Source organism: Plutella xylostella, chromosome 15 (genome assembly GCF_932276165.1).
Source record: "Plutella xylostella chromosome 15, ilPluXylo3.1, whole genome shotgun sequence".
Taxonomy (NCBI): Eukaryota; Metazoa; Arthropoda; class Insecta; order Lepidoptera; family Plutellidae; genus Plutella; species Plutella xylostella.
Window position 1 is genome coordinate 208,005 of NC_063995.1, and position 17,784 is coordinate 225,788.

A 17,784-nucleotide genomic window follows, 5' to 3' on the forward strand; every position below is an offset into this window, starting at 1 on the left:
GTACAGTGAAACTATAAAGTCCTGAAATTAATGTTTGAGGAACTAAAATTTTCAGGAGCCTGGCATCATTAGAAAAGAAACATAAAAGTCATAACAATTGTTTATGTCAATAGGCGGTTGGCTGTTTTTTCGAATTTTCTTAATAATTATAAGGATAATCTAGATAAAAGCAACAATTTACGCTTGGATGCAATTAGGAAGATGAAGAAAAATATTTGTAGTCAAGCTAGTGAAGTTATTTATCGAGTTTTAATACAATGTTTAGCGGAACATCAAGCTGGACACATTTTGTCGAATTTGGAGGATGTTTACGCTCGTACAGCGTCTATGACGGGTATGTAGCATTGTACAAATTGTAATAACTCATTTTTTATTAGTACCAACGCTTCATTTATCGATAAACCTAGGTTTAGAGCCCAAGTCGAACATTGTTTACATACCACTGATTGTAGGTTTCCTCTGGTTTCAGTTGAGTCAAACCTTAACATTTTGATACTTGAAGATATATTTTTTGTTTACTTACTAAATTCACATTGTGTGAATTTGGGGGGCATTGTGTAACCCAAAAGGATTTTTTTATATTATTTTATAGTTATATCGGACCAGCGTGCCAAAGAGGACAAAATATGGAATATTTCTAACTCCTGGAAGAAACAGAACTGGCCGTCCAAAAAGAGAAATTGATGTCTTTACTATGTGTGCCCTTCGTCAACAGATCCAGTTTTTTTATACAGTTGTAATAACGTTATCTAAATAAATATTTATTGGTTTCACTATTAGCCTTCATATTAACACCTTCTAGCTTGTATAAGAGCTTTTTTGTGGATGGTAAGTTGTTTTTAAAATACATAAATAGGTAGGAAGTTAACAGGCAAAATTTCAAGTATCAAAGTCAGTTATGTTTCGCTATATAGGGTTGCTACATGAAAGATAGCAGTGCCCTCATTTAATTTCAGGACTTTATAGTTTCACTGTAGGTATAGATCAAAACTCTTAAGCAAAGTTTACACGAAGCCAGTAATGCTGGCGCCAGTCACTGGTTAGAAAAATAGACGGTCGCTCTATTCTCGCCAGCGTTGGCAGCCAGTGCTGGCTTGGCTTGAAAAACTGTTTACACAAGGCCAAAACCAAGCCAGCACTGGCTGCCAGTCTTATTGGCAGTCAGTGTTGGCTCCGTGTAAACTATGCTTTATGGTACTATTACTATCATAATATGCGAAAACTATGAAATGGTTTTCAGATGCATTTGCATAATATTAATGTTAACTAGTCTAAGATAGCTGTCAATAGAATGGAATGCAATGGGATCGGATCAAATCGGATCGGATCGTATTGGATGGAATCGGATATGTACGGATTGGATCGTATCGGATGGGATTGGATCAAATCGGATCGGATTAGATCGAATCTGCTCGAATCGGACGCATCGAACAGATCGGACAGATCAGATGGATCGGATCGGACCTGCTCAAATCGGATCGGATCAGATCGGTTCCGATGAGATTGGATGGGTACGGGTCGTATCGGATGGGATCGCATCAAATCGGAGCGGATAGTTCGGATCTTATCAAATTGGATCGAATCGGATTGGACAGATCGGACGAATCGGATGAATCGGACAGATCGGATCCGATGGGTACGGATCGTGTCGGATGGGATCGGATCAAATTGAGTCAAATAGGATCGGATCGGACGAATCTGCTGAAATCGAATCGGATGGGATCCGATTGGATCAAATCGGATCGGATCTGATTAAATCGGATAGGATAAAATAACACTGACAAGAAAATTATAAGTACCCCATAAACGTAGGAAAATACAGTAATAATATTGAATATATGATATGTAGGATGAGTGAATAATTATCCTTTTTAAAAGTCTAGGGACTTTAAAGTTTTTTTTTTATGCATTTTTAAAAGGACCTACGGCGTTACGAGGATAATATATTATTATGAACTTACCAACAAAAAGTAATGATATCCAATCAAAAACATAAATGTAAAATGAGAGCCAAGTTCCATATTACTATACTTACGAGTACCTAAATGCCGAATGTTGACTTCAACGACAAAAGAAGTGAGATCTAAATGGGTGCCAAGTTCAATGGTCAGTCCTGAAACTTATTTATAAGTAACAGTATTACATAATCATATCTTCTTATAAAATAAAATAATGTATTGTAGCCTAAGGTCTGTCTTGGCTAGTTTTCATACATGAATTATAGCCTTCACAAAGTTGAACCAACAAGAATTGGTCGGTTCTTATTTAATTCCATTTTTTTATTGCTGGTCGAACATAATAATTCGTTGAGATAGGTTTAAAAAAACTAGCCAAATTAGACCTTAGGCTACAATACATTATTTTATGTTAAAAGAAGATTATAATACCAAATAATTTATTTAATTTATTTCAAAAATTGTAAGAGAACATAATTAAGGGTCGGCAATAGGGAATCGAGGGTTGGCATTGTCATAGAATTATGTAGTAAATGATGCTCTACAGCCTTGGAAAAAATCACACAGGTAGCCGAAGAGTCTAGCTAGGTGCTGAATCATTCGAATTTAAGTAAATGCTTATGGATAACTGTAAATTAAATTCAGAATATCACGAAAAACCAGTAAATCACACTCCCGTATTGTAACAACTGTGTCGTAATTATCAAGAATTTTCATATGATTCTTATCAAATTATAAAGATAAATGCTTGGACTAGGCGCTAAATACCTTGTTTTTTAATAAACATACACCTATTTTGTGTACGTTAATCCCAAACTTGAGCAATTTTTTTCCCTCAAATCTTCATACAAATATCTATGGCGGCTTTCTGTGTTATAAAATCATAAACACAAGTCAGGGGTCAGTGCCTTAATGGCTGAACTTTTAGTAGAAGGTAGCGCCATCTCTTTATATTACTCTTACTACCAAAAAAGATGTAAGATGGCGTTATGAACAAGACCATAGAACAATAACAAGACACATAGATAAGTAGTATTTGAATGTTAACATTGTCATGATCTATGGTTATTATGAAGAAATTGCGTGTCAGTGTCAGTTCAGTTGTCTTACAATGTCTCGCAAATAACATTTTTGTAATAAAAGCCTATACTCTCGGTATATCGTTATTTATAAACTTTATATACCTACAAATAAAAATAAACATGGTGTATCAAGAAAAAGCATCTTTATCCGCAAAAAGTGTTTTTATGAAATTCTTGTGACCTGACAGATTCCATATGGATCCAGGTTCCATGTGGTTCCACGGGAACCGAGCTGAAATGGCGGCACTGGCAAAGAGCGATCGACATCTTCATATCCGCTGGAGATTAAAATACTATGTGTACCAAACTGATAAGGTCAACCGGGGCCAAGTCGCCTACGGGGCTAATGCCTCGAATCCATTTATCTTCCGAACCTCATACTTTAGAACTACTGGAGTCATCTGCTATCTATCTTTGGAACTCAAACTTTTACCAGTGACCAATAGATGTCGTATCCGAAGCAATTTTCTTAAATAATTTGCCATTTTAATTTTTTCGCCTCTTTTGGCCACCTCCGGTTTCCTGACACGTTTTTTTGAATCGTTCCAAATGTGTGTTTGTTTAAAAGAATCTATGTTTCGTAACTGTAAATACTGTTATTGTTTTGTTGCTTTAGTCAAATTGCGGGTCCGCGCTATTAGGTTTTTAAAAACTAAAATTAAAGACGAGCATAACCGTTCCGATTTGAGGTCCGTTTAATACTGACTCATACAATGACATAGTCTTAACACTAAGAGTGGCCTACGTGACCAATCTGCTGATACATCACTCTACACTCCATACAGTTGATGCTTTACAAAGTTGGAGATTCGTGGAATGATCCATCAGCATCCTGGCTGATGCAATAACAATATAATATGTTGCAATGCTTACGGTATCTCTGTTTATGTTTATATTTAAAGTTCCAGAAAGTTCTAAGGGTGAGATACTTGGGGGTACATAACTCCTCCCTCCTTAAGAGCGAAATTATCGGGGGGTTGCACATGCACATCTCGATGATTTCGCCACTGCAACATATTAGTGAGCTTTTTCCTATTTTTAAGAATAAACACAATAATCATTAAAAATACAATAAAATACAGTAAAAGAGTGCCTAGACTAATGCTTTTCACTTTCACTGAATTGCCCATTTCACTATCACTTTCACTATTGAGTTGTTTCAGCATGTAGGACATGTGTTGCAGGTCGCTGAGGTCCATTCCTTGAAGATTTACTGGATTCTCGTTTTCCTTGGAGTTTACTCTGGTTTGTAGTTCCGGCAGTTTTATTGAAGGGATGCGTTCTGATGACATATTCTCGGTATATGATCGTTGATGATGCAGCTGCATATTGTTAATGTAGAGGTCACAGGGTTCGTCTATAAGTATTATATACGTACCCTTTATGGAGTTACGGCTTATTTCGCTATTACATCGCTTTTCAATAATGGTTGTGTTGCGGCTATATAATATCCATTTATTAATAGATATTTTCTGAACCTTAATCTGTTCTATAATCACTGCATTCTGATTACAGTGAGTCGGGTGCTCTTTAAATGTCATCAGCTCCTCAGTGCATGTAATTTCAGGGTATGGTGCTCTATTTTCATGAGTGCATAGGTAATTTTCTTCAGATACCTGCTTGCAAGGTTGTATAAGTGGTAAATATGTAACACCTCTCACCAGGATATAAGGATATTTGGGAATTATTACAAGGGTAAGGTTTTCAGGGTCATGAAAGATAGGTAAGGGGTACATTCTATAGTAATTATAGGTAGAGTTTGCTATCAATGGTATTTCTAATACAAATGTTATCTTTCTATCTATCATGTATGATTTAACATTGATTGTATCTTCTATTTTTACTAAATTTTCCAAGGTAGGTGTATACATAAGGTTTTCAGATTTAGATATATTAATTAACAGCTGTAATAAATCAGTTGAGTTAAGTATAGATTGATGTACAATATTTATCTTAGTGAAGGCTAAGGCAGTCTCTAACTCGCTAATCTTTATATAAAGCGTTCTAAAATTACTTACAAATAGGTTATACAAGCTTAAGATATAAGTAGAGTAAACTGCATTATTTTCTTTAGTGCTGATTTCCTTTAACATTATTTCAATACGTTTTAGTCTATTGTCCATAATTTTTGAGTTATTATGTAATATTTCTGATGAGTTAATTAGACCGTCTATCATCTTAGAAACAACGGTTAAGCGTTTGTTTGTAGAGATCTGTTGATTATTTAGATTACTTATTAACTGTTCGTAATGTTGAGCGTCTTCCTGATCTAAGTTTCCTGTTATGACTTTTATTATAGAACCAATAGGGTTCAATATTCCTCTACGGACTCGGTGTGAAGGGATTATCTGTTTAAACTTATTTATAGTAATTTTCTGTAAATACTCTACTTGTTCTCGTATTCCTAAAAATTCATTAAAATAAGGCTTATCTACGGATACTAACTTACTAAAGTTACTATACTTCCTATTATTATATTCTAATTCCATCAGTAGGCCATTTAAATCTAATACCTTAAAAATAAGCCAGTTATCCTGTTGAATAACAGCTGTTCCTTGTCTTACGGGGAGGATCCCGGGATTGTTTTCAATCTTTTGAAGTTGAAGGCCCAGGCTGGGGCTCATGAGAGCCATCATGGCCACTAAGCAGCACCTGCGAAGGGCGTTTTATGTTTTTAATGGGAATTCTAGTCTGTCTACCTCTGACGGTAACAGGGACGATATTTCTTTCAGGTTTTCCTGTAACGATCGCTTTTTCAAAACGGGGTTTATCCTTGCTCCTGCGGGTGTTAACTAATTTTGTGAAAATTGGTTTTCCTTCTGAGAACTGAATATCGGCCTCACCACCACGTTTTTCACGGGATTTTTCTTTTGAGGTAAGCATTTTATCTGATATGTATTTATATAAAACTTTTGTTCGTTTTGCGTGATCTTTCATCAATTTTTGTAAGTATTGTTTCTCGAAGTTTACGTTAAATGGATTTTCAGACTCTACATGACCAAAGACGACTTCAAATGGTGTTAAGTTAGTAACAGAGTGGATTGAGTTATTATACGCCATGATAGAGTAAGTCATTATGGATGCGGCGTCGGTACATTGCTGTTCGTATTTTGCCAATCTGTAAATTTCAATTAAGGTGGAATGAAATCGTTCGACTATACCCATTGAGTTAGGGTTTCTAGGCGTGCCTATGTGCAATTGAATTTTATAGAGTGACATCATTTCTTTCAGAAGCTCGTTGTTAAATTCAGTACCGGGGTCGCAGCTTATTTTCTTTGGTACACCGTAATAAGAAAAGTATTTTATTAGTGCGCGGATGACTTCAGGGGTGCTTTTACTAGAAATTTCGATTGCTTGGCCTAGCTTGCTGAAAGCATCAACAAGGGTGAGGTATATTTTTCCTTCGATAGTGAACAGATCTATGAATATTTCCTGAAATGGGGCTTCTTGTGTTTGAGTTAACTGTAAGTATGGTTTCAGGGGTTTACGGTCATATTTCATCTTTTTGCACACGTCACATGAGTTAATTACTGCTGAAATTGTTTCAGTCATGTTATGCCAAAAGAAATGTCGCCTAATGTGTGTGAGGGTTTCTCGAATACCTCTGTGGCAGGTTTTTCCGAGGTGAAATTTCAGAATAACCGCCTTCTGTTCATTTTCGTCCTCGATGAAAACTACTCTTTCAGTGCACTCGAAAAATTGGATTGAACCACCCTTAAAAAGGCTGATTATTATATTGCTGAACTGTTTTCGATGTTCTTCCTGTTCGAAATAGATGAAATATTTGGTTTTTGGTTTTATGTATTCTTTCAGGAATTGTTTTATTAGATCTTGGTTGTCTATGGGTAGGAAAACTTCTAAGACCTTTTGTTTTTCGCGGGACCTGTCTTGAACTTGCATACTGTTTTTATACCATTGAAAAACTAATATTTGATTGGGCTTAGTATCGATTGCTTCGTGTAAAATAGGTATACCGTGTGACTGAAGGTCCTGTGTTGAATGTATTGTATCAGATTTACTGGAGAGGGATGGAACCGGATATGTAATATTTTCTAAGTCAGATCTTTCAGAACTTGAGTCGGAGATGGTGATTGTTTTTTCTTTTTCAGAATCAGATATGGTGATTGTACGTGAGTCCTGTGAATCGCGGGGTAAGTCCTTTTTGTCATAATTTACTACCATTGAGTCCTTATCAGATAGTGCATTTACTTTTATACGCGACAATGCGTCAGCGTTACTGTTTTGTTTGCCCTTTTTATATACTATGTCGAAGTCATAGTCTAAGAGATTTAACCTCCAACGGGTAAGTTTGCTGCTGGGTTCCTTGAGAGAATGTAACCACGCCAAGGGACGATGGTCGGTGTAAATGATAAACTTCTTCCCGTAAAGATAGGGGCGGAAGTGTTTGATGGCCCATACAATGGCTAGAAGTTCACGTTCGATCGTGCTATAACGTGATTCGGTTTCGGTCAGAGTGCGGCTTGCATAAGCGACGGGGAGATCACTACCTACTGCACCTTGTGAAAGCACTGCACCAAGGGCTATCTGGGAAGCATCGGTGGTCAATATAAAAGTTTTTTCAGGATCTGGGTACTGTAAGAGGGGTGCGTTTGTTAATAGCTCTTTACACTTCTGAAAGGCATCTATGTATTGTTGATCTATTACAATTTTGTTGCGTTTCTTGAGACAATTGGTAAGCGGTTTCGTTATTTGGGCAAAGTTTTTGATGAATCGGCGGTAATATCCGATGAGGCCAAGGAAACTTTTTATTTCGGTGGTAGTTTTAGGTATGGGATAATTCAGGACTGCCTGAATTTTATCGTCATTCGGCTGTAAGCCGTTCTGAGTTATTTTGTGACCTAGATAAAGAACTTCCTTGCACAAAAATTCTGTTTTGTCTAACTGTACTTTCAGGTTGGATTCTCTAAGTCGTTGGAAAACTGTTTTGAGCTTGTGAATGTGCTCCTGAAGGCTAGCTGAAAAGATTATCACGTCGTCCAAGTATACCATGCAATGGATGTTATGCAGGCCTCTTAGAACGTTGTTCATTGCGCGCTGAAAAGTAGCGGGCGCGGTTTTTAAACCGAACGGCATACGCGTGAACTCGTAATGCCCGTTCTGAGTACTGAACGCTGTCTTCTTTCTGTCTCTTTCTAGCACTTCTACCTGGTGATAGCCGGATGCCAAATCTATTGTGCTGAAATATATAGATTTTCCTAGCTTATCTAGTAAGTCAGTGATGTTAGGCAAAGGGAACTTATCGTCTGTAGTTATTTCGTTAAGGCGTCGGTAATCGACTACCATACGGAACTTTCGTTCGCCGGATGCATCTAATTTTTTTGGTACGAGGTGAACTGGGGCACTCCACGGAGAGTGGGATTCTTGTATGACGTTATCTTTAAGCAGTTTTTCCACTTGTCTATTAATTTCCTCATTAAGGACCGGGGGTAATCTATAGGGTTTTACATAGATCGGATCTTCGTTAGTGGTTCTGATTTCATGTTTTACCTGATTGGTGAAAGTTAATGGTAATTTGTCTGTGTAAAAGATATCGCGGTACTCATAACAAAGTTGGAAAATTGCTTTTCTTTCCTCCTCGTTCATGTGATCAAGGCGGATTTTATTAAGGTTGTCTTTTAATATTTCGTCTACATCATAGTCGGTGGTGGCGGTGTTGAAATGACATTTTATTTCTGTTTCCTGAAAAGGTTGGACCTGAAAAGGCTTATGGAATGTAAGCGTTACGCTTTCCTCTGAAAGATTTTGTATTATTGTTTCAGCGAGGCCATTCTTACAAGTGACTATTGCTGAAGGCATTCTAATTCCGTTTCCGAAATCTCTGTAGTCAACTATCGCTTCACCATTTTCTAAGCTCGTGGGAATTTTCACACGGGTTTCTGAGCGGGGCTCAAGGATAGCCTGTCGAGGTGGACTGTATATTATTGGTATCCGTGTGTTGGGTGTTATAAGTAGTTGGTTTTTCATATCTACTGTGGCTTCAAGCTCCGTCAGCAGATCTGAACCAATCAAACCGTCATAGTTTTTATCTATGCTGTACAGATAAAATTTATGTTTCAGTGGGCTCTGAAATGTTTTCAGGAGAGGTATATAAATTACTTCTCCGTGCTTACTGCGTGAGTGAGTACTAATTACTTCAAAGGGCTCTTGGTATTTGAAGTCTGAAAAGTAATAGTTCGCTATTTCAGGGCTCATGAAAGATCGGGTGCTACCAGTGTCGATCATGAACTTAGCATTTATTTCAGGGATGACTATATGGGGTAGTTTATTAACTTGGTGGCAATTTATTTGTATTATCTCTTCGGGTTGGTTGGGGAGGCTTCTTCCTGAAAATTTTCATTTTCAGTTTCAGTCTCTATTTCCTGATTAGACATAGGTGGGATTTCATTGTAGTATTCGTCATTGTACGCGGGTTCTTCTTGAGCGTACTCAGGATAATAGACATTATCGTCATAGTTTTCAGGTTGATTTTGCTCTGATTCTGGTTCGTATGGCAACTCGTTATAAAAGAGTTGGTTCATATTGGTTGGTTTTGAAAATTGCTTTACAGGGGCTGTTCTCATGGATACGTCAGTCGTCACTGCATTGTTGGATTTATAGGGGTGAAACTGTTGGTTGGGAATTCCAAATTTAAACTGTGGTCTTTGCAAGTTTTGGTTGGGGATGCCGAACTTAAATTGATTTTGGGGTAAGTTGGGCCTGTAACCAGTTGGCTGAAAATTGGGCCTGTAGCCTGTAGGCTGGAAATTCGGTCTGTAGCCTGTAGGCTGGAAGTTGGGTCTAACATAGGGTTGATTTTGAGGGATGCCAAATTTAAATTGGTTATTTTGCGGTACAAGAGGTCTGAAGCCTTGCTGAAGGAATGCTGGTGGTCTGAAAGAATTCTGGTTGTTAAATGATGTTAACTGAGTGGGTTTTGACGTGGGGGTTGCATTCTTTAACATATTGTTTCTAGATTGATATTGGAATTTGAAGTTTACCTCTTCCAATACGATGCTTAGGGCACTTTCGATTGAATTACATTCTTTCAACCTTACAATCCTTATTAGATCCTCAGGCAAATTATAGAGGAAAACATTTTTGGCAAGATTCTCATATATTGTTACTTTACTTTTTCTTAGTTGTTGGTCTTCCAAAAGGTTGACCTTGGCTATTAGGGCGCTTTTAACGTGTTGTATTCTACTATAAAAGCTAGAAAAGTCTTCTTGCGGGTTTATTTTTAACGTTTCCAATTCGATGGCTATACACTCTTCGGAGCGTTTATCACCGAAGCTTTGTGTCAAGATTTCTTTTAGTTGTTGCCATGACTCTATATCCTGTCTCTCGCTGATAAGAACAGCGGCTTTGTCAACTAGTTTGCTCGTAATTAGATGGTACAGGTAGAGCTCCTGTTCGGGGTTGTTATCTCCCTTATATGCATTGATAACATATTCGCATTTCGTGAGAAATGTCCTTAGTAACTTCCCGTCACCATTGAAGGTGGGTATTACTCCAGAAAATTCGCGGGGAATTAAAATTATTTTAGACATTACTGATGTTAAGCAAACGCTTCCAAAATAACTCAATAATTATGGGAATTTTCCTAGAATAATGATTACTTATCCTATATTTTACTTAACTAGGGGTTGCAGAATTTGATGCACTATTTTTAGCTTTACAATTAACTTTTTCTTACTTTTAATCAATTTCATACAATTTACTTAATATCTAGCGTTAAGAAGAGAGAATTTGATCCCTAAATAACATGTGAAAAATGGAGAGGACTGGATTTGGGAGGTGAGAAGTGTACTTACCAACGCATCGCTGCCTCAACACTCGAGCAAAAACACTAATGCACTTTTGGATACCCGTTTCTCGACGTATTTGTTTGGTTCTTGGAATAGCCGTTTAATAGCGAATCGCGACGTAATTTCACCTTTTTAGGTAAGCAGAATTTGACGCTCGAACCGACAGATGCGAAACACGCGCTGCTAATATTAGCGACTATCCTACCGGCTGCGCCAGTCAAATTGCGGGTCCGCGCTATTAGGTTTTTAAAAACTAAAATTAAAGACGAGCATAACCGTTCCGATTTGAGGTCCGTTTAATACTGACTCATACAATGACATAGTCTTAACACTAAGAGTGGCCTACGTGACCAATCTGCTGATACATCACTCTACACTCCATACAGTTGATGCTTTACAAAGTTGGAGATTCGTGGAATGATCCATCAGCATCCTGGCTGATGCAATAACAATATAATATGTTGCAATGCTTACGGTATCTCTGTTTATGTTTATATTTAAAGTTCCAGAAAGTTCTAAGGGTGAGATACTTGGGGGTACATAACTCTTTACATATTGTTTTGATTATTTTATTGAAATAACGTAAGATTCGGACACAAAATGCAATTAAAAATGTATAGGTTTAGCTTTTTTTTTGGGGTAAATGCCTCTGGGCTGATGGGGTTATTGCCTCTATTGCGGCGCAATAGCCCCATTTCCAGAGGTTCTAAACATTTTATGTTATGATAAATGTATTTTATACAGTCACGAGCAATGAAAAAGTTCCAGAGACATTAGCACCAAATTACTCCTAAACGAAAAATACTAGGTTAATGACGCCTTCTGCAATATTGAAGAACATTTAACAGCGTATCAGAAAATTAACATTCTTAGATTGGTAATCCAAAAACGTAAATAATTTGAATATGAATTAAACTAAATGTTTTAAAAAATTTGCGTCATTTGGTGTCGACATTATAAGGTTGTTAACACGGTATATAGAAAATAATCATATAATAAATAATAAATAAAAATATAGTCATATTAACTGAATGATCCCACTTGTTTTTAAAACTTTAAATAGTTTTGTAATTATTTAAATTCCGTCAGACTCTAAAAATGGTATACTTACTAATTTAAAGTTGTGGTTTGATTGCAAATTATAAAAAATATGCCCTTGTATGCTTTTATACTTTATTTGTATTTGTCATGTATTTATACTTTTTTAAGTCCAATAAAGTATTCATAAATAAAATGTTGAGCACCCCTGGAATCTTGGATGGGGTAAATGCCACTACAAGAAATTAGGGTGTGTAGGCGCCATAGCCCCGAAAATTTTTGATCAACTAATTCTCCTTAACTAAGCGCAGTATTTAGTTTACAAGCTAATAATTAGCTACGTTAATAGTAAATCTATACATTATATCTAATTAAACTTGTAATAAGCTCTTCCAAGCACACAAAACTAGTGAAAGAGGCATTAGCCCCACTAGGGGTTATTGCGCCTAAAAATCCCATTTTTTGTAGAAACGTCGTTTACACGTAGAAGATATTTAAAATTCTACAAAATTGCATCAACATATGAAACTAGATAAAATTTCCTAATATGTATCACAAGTTATAGCTTAATAGGGCGTATAGTCTGTTTGTTATGTTCAAATGAATATGAAAGTCAAAGTATTGTGGCGCAATTGCCCCGGTTGACCTTAAATGTCGTCAAAGATTTGCCTCGCGTGGATAAATGATGCACTATTGGACGAAATGACTTTATCACCCCAAGTGACAAGATTTGCTTCTCTTGGGAAACATAAACTAGCAAAACATGAATTGGTTTTCATGGTGAAAGGAATAAAAAAGGAATACACACACCCACTCGCATATTATTTTACAAGTGACATGAACAAAACTGAACTGAAACATTGTTATATGCGAGGTAATAAAGAATTATATAATAATTTGTTTTTTATTTATTGTTGCATGTAGGTAGGTACATAAATAGATTGAACTTACATTTAGCTAATAAATGTAATAACTGTTGTGTGGTGTATGTACGTTAAGGCAAATATGTCTTATATCTTTATAGATTGAAGTTAATAGCCGGATCCCCACCAGACGATCCAACGCGATCCGATCGCGCGATCCAAGGAATCTTACATACTAAACTTCTTGGATCGGGCGATCGGATCGCATTGGATCGTTTGGTGGAGATCCGGCTATTAACTTGTGATAACAATATCTATACATATATACAGGGTGTTACAACAGGGCACCCTGTATGTATGTACTGTTAACAAATCCGATAAGGTGTATATCGTTTATATCTGTGCAATAAAGAATTAAATAAATAAATAAATAAAATAAGGAGGGTGCACCAATATTAAACTCACTTGTTACCACTTACTTATTTATTACTTTTACAACATTTTCACCTGAACATTCCACACTTAATCAGAAATAATAATAATCGTTTTGCTCGACCGCAAAACAACAACAAGCGCGCATATCAAGATGGCGGATCCCGGAAGTTACTTCCTCTATTTTAATCACAGACAAACCATAGACAATGGGCGATCACAGAACAGATGTCATTCCCAGATCTCAGAATAATAATGTAAGACCAAATTACAAAGTAGAAAGAAAGAAAGAAAGAAAGAAAAAACATTTATTGCCACATAATCGGGAAAACACAATAAAACACAAATACAAAAATTAACTTAAGATTAAAAGGTGGCAAAAGGACAAACTCAGCAATGCTGCGAGTTATACCTCGTATAATCTATGCAGCGCTGGTTTTCAGTATGCCCTGAACTTAGGTGCTAAATTATATACTAATAAATTAATTAAACTAGTGACACAAGCTTAATTTGATAATAAATGGTATAGTTTTTTATATAAATAAATACTTTATAATAAATATTATAGTTTTATATACAAATAAATAATAATAATTAAATATTGTAGTTTTATAAATATGAATTAAATTAAATATTGTCATATATGTATAAACGCAACTAGAAGTAGAGTAGATTGTTATAAGTCAACTTGCAGTGTCATTGAAGCCAGTCTGTTTTATCAGTTAGGTTCATTTTTATTTTTTAAAAGTATATGTCCTTGCCGCATCTGAGTTTTGTTTTTGTTTTAAAATATTTTTTAATTTATATTTAAAAGAGATGCGTGACATATTCTTCTGAAGAGGCGGGGGTAAGTCGTTCCAAATTTTTGAAGCAGCGTATTTGAAACCGCCTTTGAACCCAACTGTCCTATGTTGTGGTATGCATGCATTATTTCGCGCCCTACTACGAGTATTATATTGGTGAGCTTCCTTTTTCCATCTCAATTTGTCATACAGGTATGCTGGCCTTTCTGTGTGAACGATTTTATGCACCAGGTTGGCTAGATGCAGTTTCCGACGGGCAGCCATTTTAAGAACGCCCTTTTCATTCAAAAAAGGCGTTATATGGGCCCTTTTCGGTATCTTATAGCAAAACCGTGCACATGCGTTTTGTACCCTTTGTATTGCTCGTTCGGTTTTCGCAAATATTCTAGGTCCATATACCACGTCACAAAAGTTAAAGAGGGATAAAACCAACGACTCAACTAGCAAAACCCGTACCGTCTCAGAGATAAATTCACGGATTCCGTATAGTACCTTCAGTCTGTAAAACGCGTTTCTGATCTTTAAATTTACATGTTCTATATACCGTAGTTCACTATCCATAAGGAGCCCCAAGTTTCTGGCTGACATAACTTTATCTATGATGATGTCATTAATCAATATTTGGGGGTTATTCTGATGTATAGCGTTCACTTGATGTTTAGTTCCTAATATCATAAATTTTGATTTTTGCGGATTGAGTGCTAAAGAATTTTTACAAGACCAAGTGAAAATCGCGTGCGGATCTTCGTTAATTTTAATAATAGCTTCATTAATGTTTTTAGAGTTGAAAGAATAATACAGCTGAGTATCGTCTGCATAAAGATGTACTTTGCAGTGCTTAATACATTTGATCAAATCGGCAGTATACAGTACAAACAGCAGAGGACTCAAAATAGAACCCTGAGGGCAGCCTCTAGGTACTGTCTGCATTTTTGATCCCTGTATGTTGCCGTCCTCATCAACTGTTTCTACGTACTGCGTTCTTTCGGACAAGTATGATCGAAACCGCTCACAGGTTGTCGAGGAAATGCCGTAATAGCTCATTTTTGAAAGGAGCAGACCAGTATCAATACAGTCGAAAGCTCTAGAAAAGTCCAAAAGAACCAAAATACTACCCTTCCCTGTATCTGACTCAGTTATTATATCATCAGTTACATGAGCTAGAGCCGTCTCTGTACCATGATTGCTTCGGAAACCAGATTGCATGCTGGGTAGGATATGTTGAGTCTCTAAGTATAGGGTTAACTGTTTGCAAACTACTTTTTCAATTACCTTTGACAGAACTGGTAGAACACTGATTGGCCGTAGGTCTTTGTACTCTTCAACGGTGATATTCTTCGGTAGAGGTCTTACTTTAGCTGCCTTCCATGCGGTGGGAAAGGTTTTAAGCGCTATGAATTTATTGACAATAAAGGTAATTATGGGCAGTGTTATCGAGAGCGTTAACCGAATCATCTCTGCCGAAAGAGTATCTGTTCCAGTTGCATTTGTCTCTATGGATTTTAGTATGGCCGCCACTTGCTCGTCAGTGCATATTTCAATTTTAAATTCTGAACTATTTGTAGAATATTTATTATTTTTAAAATAGTCAAACGTATTTTGGTCAATAGTTAGGTTACAAGGAACGTTGAGAAAAAAGTTACTAATTTGGTTCGGGTTATTTAAATGTTTTGGAATAGATGGTAGACTGGGTTTACTTAGATTTGTTGAGTTCTTTAAGTGACTCCACATCTTTTTCGGATTATGTATATTATTATTTATGTAAAAATCGTAATAAGCCTTTTTTTCCCTTTTAATTGAACTGTGTACTAAATTTCTTAAATCTTTGTAGTATTGTCGGTGATGATCCAATTTTGTTGAAATTGCCTTAACCAGTGCCTCATCTCTGTGATGCATCATGATCTTTATAACGTCTGTGATCCACGGTAGTGGTTTATTTCTTATGCGAATCTTTTTAAGAGGAGCATGTTTGTCGAACAGGTAAAGCATTAATTCATTGAAGCGGTTAATCATATCGTCAACTTCTTCTATTCTAGTAATATCCCACCAGGGCAATGAGTGTAGATCAGAAAAAAAGTTATCAGGCAGAATTTTATTTAAGTAAGATCATTACAATGGAAAAGATCATTACTTATTTAATACAATTCAGATCATAAAATCCATTTTGTTTACAGTACAATGAGGCTGAGAAATATAAAGATATTTCGCTGTTCAGTATGACGTATAGAGTACTAGCTGTTCCCGCGCGCTTCGCTTCGCCTTAAGAAGTTTTCCCGTGGGAATTCTGGGATAAAAAGTAGCCTATGTTCTTTCCCAGGGTCTAGACCGTATGTATACCAAATTTCATTCAAATCCGTTCAGTAGTTTTTGCGTGAAAGAGTAACAGACAGACAGACAGACAGACAGACAGACACAGTTACTTTCGCATTTATAATATTAGTTAGGATGACAAAAAACTCCTCGAGATGGCACTCTTTTCAGAATTGTTTATTTTTTTCTCTATGACTCAGTCGGCCGGTGGCCTCCAAAGAAGGGTCACGTCGGTTTAGGCAGCACTGACAGCTCGCGATCTTATCGTGTACAGATACAAAATCACTGCACATTGGTTGTCATTGCACTTTTTCAACTTTTATGACACCAACATAATTTGATTTGAAATTGAGGAAGCATAATTCTTATAGTATATTCAATACATTAAATGATAATGTTTTTATTTGTTACATAGTACTTCTTGATTAAATTATAATTATTAATGCCTAACTAAAACTAACTAATATAAAATTAAACTAAAAAGAAGATGCTGGCCAGATCGCTGCCACTGTCGGGTAGGGTACCCAAGGCGCTGGCCGCGTTACCCCGCTGTATAGCGATGCTTAGCCTTTGTGCGAGGTAAAAGCCAGCCCTAGGGTCCTTTGAGACTTATATTAGTCTGCTGCTGATGTCTTTAAAAAGCTGACGTGCCTCCGGTCCCCACGGCCCTGGGATGAGGAGCACGAATATAGCGAATGGATCTAAGTGCTGATAATACGTAGGAACATTAGGTTAGGATTCAAAAACACAGTCTCATGGTGCTGGTTGAGGCATGGTCTCGTGAGGATCTGATGAGGGCTGCAACACGGTGGTGACTGAATTTTATTTCAAAGATGTTAATAGCTAAAAGCATCGAGTTTGGGCTATTAAGTATGTTTTTCAGAGAGAGAGAGAGAGAGATATTTTAAGTTTCCTCTGGATTAGTTAGGTTTAGTGGGTTTACTAAATTCATTCGTAACGTAAAATTGTCAATCATTTTTTTAATTAGGATTTGTCTATGCCGTGGGCCCCAAATTTAAGGGTAAAAGCAAAATAATTATATTTTAACATTTTTTATACCTATTATATTAAAAGACCTATTCAACCCTATACAACCCGATACCCTACCAACACCATCAAAATAACCGGAAAAAATATCAGCCCCAATTTACTTGTATGGGAGAGGGAGTCCCCCAATTATTATTTTTGGGATACTCCCCATATCTATGCGAAATATCAGCTTGATATCTTTACCCGTATCTTTACCCGTTTCTGAGAAAAAGGGCGGTGACAGACAGTCAGTCAGACAGACGGACAACAAAGAGCTTTTGCTTTTTTTAAATTAAGGTACGTAACCCTAAAAATAAGAAAAAATATTATTCTGCTACCATAAGACATACATACATACATACAATCGAAAAACATTACTCTCCTCCTTCGGCAGTCGGGTAAAAACAAGTGAGACAGGGATTCATTCTGAACTTTTGTTCTACGAGTTTTAAAAATTAACAAAAAAG

The 17,784-nt window shown here is 36.5% G+C and overlaps 1 protein-coding gene across 1 annotated transcript; it reads right to left on the reverse strand.

Moving 5' to 3' along the window:
• Positions 1-3,708: 3,708 nt before the first annotated feature.
• On the reverse strand, positions 3,709-11,391 carry LOC125489611. The gene is made up of 2 exons (XM_048625913.1): positions 10,849-11,391; positions 3,709-5,689 (listed from the first exon to the last, which is right to left on the reverse strand). The coding sequence occupies exons 1-2, from the start codon at positions 10,854-10,856 to the stop codon at positions 3,952-3,954; spliced, it is 1,746 nt and encodes a 581-aa protein (XP_048481870.1). The 5' UTR covers positions 10,857-11,391; the 3' UTR covers positions 3,709-3,951.
• Positions 11,392-17,784: the final 6,393 nt, after the last annotated feature.